The following is a 12,294-nucleotide window of genomic DNA, read 5'->3' as shown; positions in this document are numbered from 1 at the left end:
TCCTAGCCAGGCTGAACATTTTCATCTCAGCGGCTTAGGGTTGCCAACTTCCAGGTGGTACTATTAAGCAAGGGCGTGTTGCTTATAATAGCTGGCTAAATCTCCTGTTATCACACAGTATTTCAACACCCAGCCACAAAAATTCCTTTTGTTATTTTTATAAATATTTTTCTTATGCTCAGTTCACAGAATCATCATTATAAACCACTGGTTCCCAACCGGGGGTCCAGGGGTCCACGGACCCCCAATTGGGAACCAGTGCCTTATAAGCTCCTTGAATTAAGGTCCGTGAAACAAAGTTATAAACCCATAATAAATTAATCTTTTCAATTAAAAGTTCTCTATTATAAAAAAAAATATTCAAATATTATTCTAAGTTTAATGTTTAACTAACAGTTATGACTAAAGTTTATTTTCAAATTCTCTGAATTTTTATTTTGAACCTTGGGGTCCCTGCACCGAACAAAAAAGTCCTAGTGGTCCCTGGTCAAAAAAAGGTTGGGAACCACTGTTTATAAACAAAGAAACCTTGTCATATTACAACTAACACAAGCTTCTCCTGTCTCTTTATAGTTATTTGATAAGCTTGTGTTAGTTGTAATATGACAAGGTTTCTTTGTTTATAATGATGATTCTGCGAACTGGAAGTACTTGTCTATGTGAGCATAAGAAAAATATTTATAAAAACAAACGGGATTTTTGTGGCTGCGTGTTGAAATACTGTGTGATAACAGGAGATTTGGCCAACCTCCAGGTGGTGGCAAGAAGAAAACAGTGCAGGCAATTATATCAAAAACAGATATTCATGAAAGGTGCAAAACATCAAACAACAGTGCTAATACAAGAGAACAATCACAAAAATACAATTATATACAAAGCTGTTCACAATGTGAAAGCAATATTTAGATAGAGCCCAATGGCTATCTTCCACCGTAACAAGGTCCAAAATCGAGTTTCAAGAACAGCTTTGTATATAATTGTATTTTTGTGATTGTTCTCTTGTATTAGCACTGTTGATGTTTTGCACCTTTCATGAATATATGTTTTTGATATAATTGCCTGCGCTGTTTTCTTCTTGCCAGTACTATTTAACAGTGTAAATTGAGTTGTTCTTTCGTTGTAACCTCCAGGTGGTGGCTGGAGATCTCCCGCTATTACAACTGATCTCGAGGCGACAGAGATTAGTTCCCCTGGAGGAAACGGCCGCTTTGTTAAGTGCCCTGGTTGTCTTATAGTGTCCAATGAAGACAACTAGGAGGAGGTTAAAAACAGCAACAGTTCTTTATTTAGCTAAACACAGACCTGGGGGTGAAATAACCCAAGCAGATTGATACACAAAAGCACCAATACACATTGAATGTCTACTTCACTCTAATTAGCATAACCTATATTGGCCGAAGGCGTCACTTAGTGAGTGCCTGATCTTGTGAGCTCGGTAACCAGAAACCACATTCCTGAAGATGAACGTAATTCAGAGCTCTCTACTGGTGAGAGGCCATACCAGGCACAGAGAGCATGATTTGTTGGTTCATGGCTCCCGGATGCCAACTTCCCCAAAGCTTCCATGTGTGTGAACTATGAATACATAGTGTTCTATGAATACATATGTGTTCATAGAATACATATACTATGTATATACATAGAATACATATACTATGTATATACATAGAATACATATGCTATGAATACATAGAATACATATACTATGAATACATAGTGTTCTAAACCAGCCCTTATATCTGGGCATTACATTTGGCAATTGGACTCTATGGCGTTGAACTCCCTCCCCTCTCTAAACCCCGCCCTCCTCAGGCTCCACCCCCAAAATCTCCAGGTATTTCCAAACCTGGAGCTGGCAACCCTAAAACAGGTATGTCCTCATTGTATGACTTTTTAAAAACTTGTTTAAGGCAGTAACCTTGCACGCACACACTTGGAAGCAAACCCCCACTGGTCAAAGTGAGACCTCCTTAACTGTTAGGGTTGCCAGGTCCCTCTTTGCCACTGGCGGGAGATTTTTAGGGTGGAGCCTGATGAGGGCAGGGATGGGGGAGGGGAGGGACATCAATGCCATAGAGTCCAATTGCCAAAGCAGCCATTTTCTCCAGGTAAACTGATCTCTTATCAGCTGGAGATCAGCTGTAATAGCAGATCTCCAGCTAGTACCTGGAGGTTGGCAACCCTAGTTTACCAGCAACTCTCTCTTTAAAGAAACCATCAACACCATCACTTTAGGGTAGGGTTGCCAGCTCCAGGTTGGAAAATACCTGGGGATTTTGGGGCGGAGCCTGAGGAGGGCAGGGTTTGGAGAGGGGAGGGACTTCAATGCCATAGAGTCCAATGGCCAAAGCGGCCGTTTTTCTCCAGGGGAACTGATCTCTATCGGCTGGAGATCACTTGTATTAGCATGAGATCTCCTGCTACTACCTGGCAATTGGCAACCCTATTAACAGTTCATATGTGCAGCGAAAAGAGCAGTCTTGTTAGTCTGCAGTAGCAGTGCATAAATTGAGCCCCAGTAGCACCTTAGCTATGGGCCATGTGAAGAAATCGAAACAGGAACTATCAGTCCGAGTTCCTGTCTTTGTAATGAAGAATTGTTTGTACTGAAGAATTCTTTGTGATTTGGCTGTGTGACTCTGCTTAGATTTGTTAAGAATCATCGCTTACTGTGAATACATTTCTTGATGTGGGATTTTGTAAATAGCTGTTAAGTATTTTCACACATTAGGTATTGATGTACTGAGGAATTGTCTGTCATATTGTGAAACAAATATATTTATTATTTTATTTCACTTTTCTCAAATTTATACACATTTTTTTTCAAAATTCTTTTTTCTTTGAATTCTTCTTGTTGACCGCTGGTACAGCGTACCTTTGCTTTTCTGACATTCTGAGGTCTTCCTTTACCTGTTTTCTGTGTTGCCTCCTGTATGACATCAGGGCATCCCAGGCCAGCTGCCTTAACACAGCCAGCAACTGGTGTTTTTGCCATCGTTTTGATAAACAGCGCTATTATAGTTGAAAAGGTAGAGACAGAGAAGCAAATGCTTGGACAGAGAAGCAAGCAAGCAAGCACGGAAAGCAAAAGAATAATCAGGCAGGAAGAACGAGGGAATAAGAAAAAGAAGCGTAAGCAACTAGTTTACCCATCCCTGCTTTTGTGAAGCAGAGATTTATAACTGAGATGAATAAATATGGCTTTTTTGGAAGATGTAAGTAGGATTTCTGAACATCTTCTGGAATTTAGTTCTGTCACTCTCCAAGGTTCTTCAAGGACAGCCCTAGAGGTCTACAGTGTGCTTCCCTCCCCAGCTAGGGCAGGGTGATCTGAAAACGAAAGGTGATGCTGAGGTCCCTTTTAGATGCTTCAAGCAAAATGGCCTGCCTTCTCCTTTGGGGGGTATTCAGAATCCCCCTGCCAGTTACTGTGAATTGATGGAAGTACAGAAGCAGGGGTGACAGATACAAATTGTGGCATTACACCTAGGGAGGCAGGAGGGACCAGTGACTTTTTTTTAAAAGGCAGACATTTGTCTACTCTAAAAACAAGTTCTCATTCTTTAAACGGAACCTGTAGCCCCGTGATGCCGAATGTTGTGCCTGTAGGAGCCACAGCCGCCCCGATGTGGTTCCTAGCACATTTCTCCCCCAAAGCAAAGAGCCAATCCGGACTTAACTTTCCTCCTTCTCACTTCAAGAGGGGTTGCTTCCAAAGACACCCCCCATCCCGCCCCGGAGGAATCACTTTCAGGTCTGCATCCATTCAGAGAACGCTGCCTTCAGCACAGGAAGATGGCTCAGAACGTCTTTGCATTTTATGGCCCTTCCCAGCATTTTGTGACTGGACATCGCCCCGGTGGCGGCAATTTTGCTATGGCAAAACATGCAGGGGGTTGCAAAAACTATTAAAGAGTTCGTTTCCATTTGTTTCTTTCCCTTCGTTTTGCCTTGGTGCGCCCCTCTTCTTCACCACCCCACCCAGGGCAGCTGCTTGTTCTCGACATTCTGAAAAGGCCTACAGGCTGAACAAGGCTATTGACCCCTGCAATCTCACATATTATAAAGCTTCAAAAATTAGACAAAGCCAACAGACCCCATCCTGCTTCAGCCCTGTAACTGAGGCTGACGGAAGGTGGAAATGGTGGGCTACAAAATCAGACGTGAGCTGAAGCTCCTGCTAAAAATTGCTTTATTGTGCATTCAGAGTTTCTCTGGCTTGGAGGGTGGTGGTTTCCATGCAGTCCCCACCCCCTCCAAGACCGAAGCACCCTTTCCTCTTCCCTGGCCCATTTTAGCCAGACGGCAACAGCACCTGTTTATTCATCTTCAACTATGCAACAGTACAGAAAAAAAATTGCTCATTGCCTAGCAGGGCGGTGGTGGGAAATTAGGATGTAGCTGGATCAGCTCCAAAAGTCCATTTTGTCCAGGATCCCAGTTCCCACAATGGTCAGCTGGATGGCCCGCAAGACCCATAAGCGAAGCACAAAGGCCAATACCTCCTGTTGTTGGTGTCTCCCACCCAACAACTGGTCACCAGGGCGATATATTGCCTCTGAACATGCAGGTTCCATTGTGATTAATACCTGCTGATGGACCTCTCTTCCACAAATGTGTCCAGTCTCATTTTAAAACTGGCAAAGTCAGTGTCCACCCTCATAATTTGGGGGCAGCAAGAGTCATTAGCCTGGATGGCTTGAAAAAAACAGTTCACTAGGCCTCTTTATCCCAGTTCGGTTCTGAGAGTACACCGGGACCACTCGCTCTACATGCTAAGCTAGGAGTAGTCCACCTTCCGGCCTTCGGAGAAGCAGCCCCCACCCCACCCAAGCACATGAGCGCAAGTCTAGAGAGACTCAGTCCCAGGAATTCGGCTGCGGTTCTGATGGACGTGGCAGAATCGGGCCTGGCCGGAACGTCTTGTTTGTGCCGGAGTCACGTCTGCAGATCCACCAGGCAGTTCCGCTCCTGATCAGCCAGATCCCTCAAGCGGGAGAGTTCCTTGTCGTGAACTTCCTCCAGATCCTGCAGCACTCGGAAAAGCTGGGTGGGTCCATCAGCAATGTCAAGATCTGCAGAAGGAAAGAAGGGCGCATGGAGGGTCGAAATGAGCCCCTCGTGGCCACTGCGAGATGCTTTGGGAGGCTGGGCAAATTGAGCGTCACTTGGTCCCAGCAGAAGAGGTACCCCCTGCGGCTGTGTTGGGTGGAAAAAGCCATCCAGTGCAAGACTTGGGAGTTGTAGGTCAGTTATGCATGGGTACTTTCGCTCACATTCGCCCCTGGTCTGTCTCGGTTGTTCCTTGGAGTTATCCATCCATTAGAGATGACCCCGCTACCAGCCCTCACAAATCCCAGGACTTCCCACCCCTCTGTTAACCCGATTCTTTCCTGTCCCCTGAGCTCAACCCCCTTGAAATCCCCATGCATAAGGCAAAGCGCGGGACAAGGAAGCTTGGGGAAGGGACGTTTCTCTCACAGAAAGAACTACAGCCAATTACAAAGCACGTCAAGAGGCGGGGATTCAAATGCTTCCTGGGAGTTCTTTCTGAGCAGAAGAGAGGCATTTAGAAAAGAGGCTTGGGTTTCTCCCCCCCACCCCCGCAATTCCTCTTAGAGAGCTCTGTTTTGTTTTTGTTTTTTAAAATGATTTTTGACCCAGCACATGGGTTTCTGTGGGGTGGGGGGGACAGACTTCTAAGCACTACAGCCAATTACAAAGCGGCATTTTATGGGGTGAGGACTCACAAACTTCTTGTTTTGCGCTTGGAGACTGCTGGGGCATAGCTTCGTGAGAAAGCAAGCAATGGAAGTACATTACAGTAATGTAAGAGTCAAACCTTCACTTTGATTCAGAGGAAGGTCCTCTCCTTTCTCCAGCATCAACAATTCCAGGTACTTTTCCCTGCAGACAAGAACAAAACAGCCCCCGTTATCACTTGTGAAATTAGCTCCAAAGGGGTTGGTATGCCCCAAATTGCAAGACGATGACCAGGGGTTTAACTTTTCCACTGGCGCCTAGTAAATTTCAAGCACTACATCAGTCTGCAACTAGAGGAGATTCCCAGATGTATGCGGCTGGACTTGAAAGTCAGTCCCAGCTAGATCAACGGGTCTTCCACCTAAGTAAGGGAACACACCATCACTACTAAAAGTCACCCAAGCACAGCATAGCAGATCAGGGGCAACTCACTTCATCGCCTCTTGGACTCCAAGCAGATGCCGGAATATCAAGTGAGCTTCTAAATCTGGATCCAAGGGGTCATTCCATTCCCGCAGAGTAACTCCATGCCGAGTTTTGTCGCAGCCCAGAACTAGAGGCAAAGGCAAGAGGGGTTTTGTTTGTTTGTTTGTTTCAAGGGAGTTTTCTTTAAACAACCAGACCTGGCATCCGGACCCTACCTTGGATACTCTTCTCTTCTTGGTCTTATTGGGGAAAAAATGGTTTGTTAGTTTGTGGTTCTCTTGTCCAAAAGGAGGTCACTGCAAAATTCAAGCCATTACATCCTTCCCAAACTAACAGTGCAGTCCTATGCAGAGTACCCCACTCTCAACCTACTGAAATGAATGGGGCTTAGACTGGAGTAACTCTCCTTAGGATCGCACTGTTCGTATCCCAAACGGTCCCAAATTGGTGTGCCTCTCTGCCCTGTGCTATACATCTATAGGTCTTCAGTGTGTATTGTGAGGATCTATAATGGGGCCGTGAACTGATCTCAGGTGGGTTGTACCACTACCCTGTTTTTAAAGCAGCATTTATTTCTAAAAAATCGGAATAGACTGGATGGGGAGGAAGAGACATAGAGAGAGACACGAGGGTATGTATACAGTAGGAGCCCCCCCAGCCTTGCTACACTTATGGACACTTTTGGAATTATGGTAGTGGGAGCCACCACAAATTGGCTGACACAGGAGGCGGCCCTAATCACAAATGGCTGCTATGGGGTACTGGTAGGGTTTTGACCCAATACGCTGCTTGATGTATCCACATCCTTAAGAGCCCGGCATACAACAGAAGGTGAGACAGTGAAGCCAGGTTTTAGCATATCAGAAGTAAAGAAATTTTCCAGGGAACTTCACTGTACTAGAAGGGCTTTTAGATATTTCTTACTGCCTATTATGCTATGATTGTATTATTAGGATGTGTGATAAGTTATAATTCTGTACTGACCACTGAGGAAGGCCTTTCCAGGCCGAAACGCGTCGGGTCCTTTTTGGATCTCATATTGGTCAATGAAAGATTGTACATCGCAGTTGTTCATGTTTGTATATACTGAACGTGTAGGTTTCTGCTTTTACTAGGAGTTTCATGTTTTTAATCTACATGTGCACCTTATTAAAATTTATATATTTGTAATTTTAGCATTTTTCAGCTCAACCGCTTTGGTTCGTATTCAGCATTTTGGTTGAGTTCCATCAGATTCCCCCCCCCTTTTGTTGTTGTTTTTGTACTGGTAGGGTTGCCAGGTCTCTCTCCGCCATGCGTAAAAGACCAATGACTGCCATATGCAGCGGAGCGGGATAATACAACAGCAAAGAATCCACTACCTGTTTTGTCCTTTTGGTGGCAGCAGCTCCACTTCTCTCCCCGGAAGATGCCCGGGTGGTAGGAGCCCAACATCCCCGTGTTGTTCACACAGACCTTCCTCAAGGCTGACAGCCACTGGTTGAGCTCGTTGACGCACTGTAAGGCCACACAGGAGGGTTAATGCCCAATTTACGCGCTAGTGTGACGGCAGCAAAGTGCATGGTACCTGTGGAGATAGCTCTGCCATATTGGGATAGTTTCATCATCTGATTGTCTCAGCCCCGGTTAAGATCCAAGACACAAGGGGAACCATGGTCTAGCTCACCAAGCTAATGTCTACCTCCTAGAAACCACAAGGTGAGGCAATGGAGCAGCCTGAACCAGGGGTAGCTCAGGGCAGCCATTCACATTTAGCCATGGTTAGCGCAAAGCATGGTCTGCGCACCATTCGTAAACATGGTTTAGGCATTCAGACATCACAGTTAGCTATGGTTAAAGAAGAAGACTGGCTGCAGGTTTGGGAGGCCCATGTTCAGGATGCCCTCCGGGTGGGCTTGCCCTCCGCAAGTACGCACACTTTTCATCTAATTCGAAGAAGTTGAGCATGGTTCTGACTACCTAGTCCTGCCAAGATTTGGAAGAGAGTTAAAGAGAAAACAGCCGGGTGTCACAGGATCTCCGGACCTTTTTCCAACTCTTTATGAACACAGCGTTTTGTGCATTTTGGGAGGCACTGCCACACTGGCTGCTACAGAAGAAGAGTTGGTTTTTCTATGCCGACTTTCTCGACCACTTAAGGAAGAATCAAACCGGCTTACCATCACCTCCCCTTCCCCTCCCCACAACAGACACCCTGTGAGGTAGGTGGGGCTGACAGAGCTCTAAGAGAGCTGTGACTAGCCCAAGGTCACCCAGCTGGCTTTGTGTGGAGGAGTGGGGAAACCAACCCGGTTCACCAGATTATCGTCTGCCGCTCCTGTGGAGGAGTGGAGAATCAAACCCGGCTCTCCAGATCAGAGTCCACCGCTCCAAACCACTGCTCTTAACCACTACACCACTTAATTAACCATTACAGCTTTTCCCTCCCCACCCAAGCGGGACCACCTTCTCTCCCTAGCTGCCAGAACCTTGCACTGCAGATAAACTGTCTCTGCCTGCCCGGCCTCATCGGTGTAGACAATCTGCATGACGTGGGAGCTCCCGAAGCTTTTCTCTTCCACCTTCTCGGCCGCCCGGATGTTGGCCAGAGTGATGAAGGCGCTTTTCTGGAAAGGAATCCCGAGAGCAAAACCCAAAATCAAAACCCTAAATCAAAACCCTGACTGCCCCCACTCCTATACCACATTTCTGCCTTTCTTGGGGAGAATTCTGACTTTCACGGGCCAAAATCCCTGTTTACAGGGTCAACTGCAGTCCTTCCCTGCATTGAGGCTGTATGGGCTCACTTGACTGAATGCTCCTCTGAGGGGGGAAAAATCCCACAGAAAAACATTATGTCAGAGACAAGGAACTGTCCTTTTCAAACACTAGTTTTTCATGAACAGGGAATTGTCTGGTACAGAGAAGCATTCAAGTACATGAGCAGCGGTACAGCCCAGTTGTAGGTTTACTACCTCAATGCGAAATAGGCCCGATTTTCCCCACTGGGCTCCTCTTTTGCCCATATCTCCTGGACCAGTTAGCAAACCATTGACAGGACAAGGAGTGACAATTTTTATTAAATGATTCCGATCCGAAGGTTACTGATGTTGTTGCCAATTTTCTAGTGGATATGATGAAAGTTCAAAAAGCCCAAAGTTTGTAATTTCTATTTTTGGAATTTACTGGCCTATGTTTTTATCTTAATGACTGCATATTTTATGTACCTTCTGTAACAATTGTAATATTACTTATGCCATTAAAGGTTTTTCATTCATTCATTCAAATCATTGACAGGACAAGGAGGTCTTCTTTGCTACATGCAGCCTGGCAAGTTTCTAGCCCCTCTTGCCATCCCAGCAAACTTCTTACCTTGGAGTTGGGTGTCTTGGCATAGGTGAGGGCCTCGCTAGTAAGGGCAAAGTAGAGCTTCTTGAAGGAAGACGACAGGAGAGGGCCTTTGTTTTTGGCCTTGTGGATGAACAAAGGCCCCTCTTTTACCACCTGGCTCGGCAAGGTGAGGGCCTTCTCCAAGTCCAGTTCTGCAAGGAACATTCCCAGTTAACAACGTGGAATTTGGGAGGGGGGGGGGTAGAAATTTGTGCAAACTTCCGGTCTGCATTGAAAAACAGCTAGGGCTGCCAACCTCCAGTTGGGGTCTGGAGATCTAGGGTTGCTGTGTCCTCCGTGGCCATCGGCGGGGGATCGAGGGATAGGGGATTCCAACCCGGGCCTCCCAGAACCTAGTCCGACACTCTAACCACTACCACCACACTGGTTTCCAAGCTGCAACCAGAACAACGCCCTTCATCCCTTGGCCCACACACCTTCTTTCTCCTCAATGTCTATCAGCTGGAGGATGAACTGCTTCATCTGGGCCACGCCCTCCTGGATGGTGGGTTGCAGAGGGGCCATCCAGCCTTCCTTGATGCAACTTACGCCCGGATCCATATTCCCCACGTTTTGGACTGTCTGCCATTCAACAAGATGTGGAGGGGAGAGGTCACTGTGGGCCACACTTCCACTTGCTAAGTGCCCTGGGCCCTTCCTTGAAGACACAGCTGTGACCCCTAGGGTTGCCAGCTCCAGGATGTGAAATACCTGGAGATTTTGGGGGTGGAGCCTGAAGAGGGTGGGGTTCGGAGAGGGGAGGGACTTCGATGCCATAAAGTCCACTTTCCAAAGCAGCTGTTTTCTTCAGGTGAATTGATCTCTGTCCCCTAGAGATCAGTTGTGACAGTGGGAGATCTCCAGCCACCACCTGGAGGCTTTTATTGCGACATCAAGAAACTAAGTACATCCATCTCTTTAATACGCTGTATCCTAATGGACTTAATACAACACTGGACTTGGCTTGTTATTTATGACATCTTACTATACCTTTAAGGGAGTTGCTCAGGTGTAATCTATTAGCAATTAGGCTTGTGAATACACTGTTTAAAAATGTAATGGAGACATTGATCTTTGGCCAACGCGTAAGCAGGTTACTAACAGCTAGCGTGTAAGTATAATAATGATATAGCAATGTCTTATTTCCTATATAGGCAAACTTCCTCATAATTTATGCCTACATGCTTATTATGCTTATTAATTTTATTGTTTATTTAATTTATTATTATGCACATAGTGGTCCCTGAAGAAGGCTCATTAGCCGAAACAGAGTGATAACCGGACCTGTGTAACAAGAAACCACACCCGATGAACCTTGGAACCATAAGACACTGAATAGCATTTTTTGTTGGCAAATGTTTTATACATGACCATTGTTACTGCATTCAGTGCAACTAGCACTTGTTCTTATATGAACTCACTTATGTATATCAGTGTATATACTAAGGATTAATTCTGTGCTTTATTTGTTGTATCATATGTTTTATGTTACATACATAAGTTTGATATGAATACTAAATATCACTACTTTTCTACAACACCATAACAATTTGTGCATTTTTCTGCTGCTTCTGTTTTCCTAACCACATGGAGGCTGGCAACCCGAGTGACCCCTCTTCTCCCCGCTGAACTTGAAAGATGGCAGCGAGGGGCACATGGACTGAAGAGCGCGAGGTGAGTCTTACTGAACCACCGAGGCTCCATCAAATCCAGGACCCCTTCCCAATAGCTGCTTGCCAGATCTCTGAGAAGTCTTGGAGCAGGGCCAGAAGGAAACAGCTCTCCACTGTCTCTTGCCCCCAGCACCTGGTTTTTAAGAGGTATATGGTTTCTGTACATGGGGGACCCTCCTCTAACAGTCATGGCTAATGAAAGGTGCCCTGGAGGATCAGACCGAGCAAGCTTCTAGTCCACCATACTATTTCCAACAATGGGCAAGCAGGTACCATTGCGGCCGTCCTCTCCTCTCCCATGTCAGGAAGGAAGAGCAGCGGATGCTTACAGCATGATGTCAAAGCAACACGAGAAATGAGCTGCTGGGCTTGCGCCAAAGTTCAACAGGATACAAAGATCCTCCTTCCCCTCTCCCGCGGGTTCTCAGATATGCACAGAGAGGAGGAGGCAGTGGCAACCACGAATTCCAGCTGTTTGGCCAAGAACCTAGCCTCAAATCCACTAACCTTTAGGATTCTCTCTTATCTGGGAAGCAAGGACAAACAGAGGCCTTACCTTGGCCAGGAGCAGCAGGGCCCGGCTGGCGCGGGCGTCGGCGTGCTTCTCTCGCAGGTGAAACAGTTTGGGGGACATAATGGCCGGAGAGAAGAAGCGCAGGCAGAGGAAGCTGGTGATGGCCACGAACTTGACGTTCTGCAAGTGGAGAAGGAGCAGGGCGGAGCTCACGCCAACAGCGAGGGAAAAGGTCGCCCGTTGGCAGCCGCGGTTCCAACCCCACCTGCCTGGGGTGCCCTCCGTGGTGATGACCAGGGTCTTGAACCTGACCCAAGCACCTTGCTCTGCATTGCTAGGGCAGCATTCCAAAAGAGGGAGCTATTGGCCTGCTGTTTGACTGCACTTGTGAGCCACCAAGGGCTGCTGGTCAAACGGCAACAATGCAGTTTGACCTTGAGATAATACTGCTGAAATGCCTGCACTGGCTTCCAGCTCTCTCATGGGCACCACAGAAACTCCGCCTCCTCACCTTCAAAGGCCGCCATGGCCTTAAATCTGCCTTTCTCC

At 46.5% G+C, this 12,294-nt stretch overlaps 1 protein-coding gene across 1 annotated transcript in view; it reads right to left on the bottom strand.

The window, feature by feature from the left end:
- Positions 1 to 4,888: 4,888 nt before the first annotated feature.
- Positions 4,889 to 12,294, bottom strand: part of LOC130491253 (ras GTPase-activating protein 4-like) — a 57,092-nt gene continuing 49,686 nt past the window's right edge. The window contains exons 14-21 of the mRNA XM_056864966.1: positions 11,788 to 11,925; positions 9,996 to 10,140; positions 9,541 to 9,710; positions 8,658 to 8,795; positions 7,551 to 7,686; positions 6,196 to 6,316; positions 5,843 to 5,907; positions 4,889 to 5,075 (exon numbers count right to left, since the gene is read on the bottom strand). Of these exons, the coding sequence (XP_056720944.1) occupies positions 4,939 to 5,075; positions 5,843 to 5,907; positions 6,196 to 6,316; positions 7,551 to 7,686; positions 8,658 to 8,795; positions 9,541 to 9,710; positions 9,996 to 10,140; positions 11,788 to 11,925 (1,050 nt within the window). The 3' untranslated portion in view covers positions 4,889 to 4,938. The remainder of the gene's footprint in view (positions 5,076 to 5,842; positions 5,908 to 6,195; positions 6,317 to 7,550; positions 7,687 to 8,657; positions 8,796 to 9,540; positions 9,711 to 9,995; positions 10,141 to 11,787; positions 11,926 to 12,294) is intronic.

This window comes from Euleptes europaea, chromosome 19 (assembly GCF_029931775.1).
Source record: "Euleptes europaea isolate rEulEur1 chromosome 19, rEulEur1.hap1, whole genome shotgun sequence".
NCBI lineage: Eukaryota > Metazoa > Chordata > Lepidosauria > Squamata > Sphaerodactylidae > Euleptes > Euleptes europaea.
This window is presented reverse-complemented; position numbering and strand designations above follow the sequence as displayed.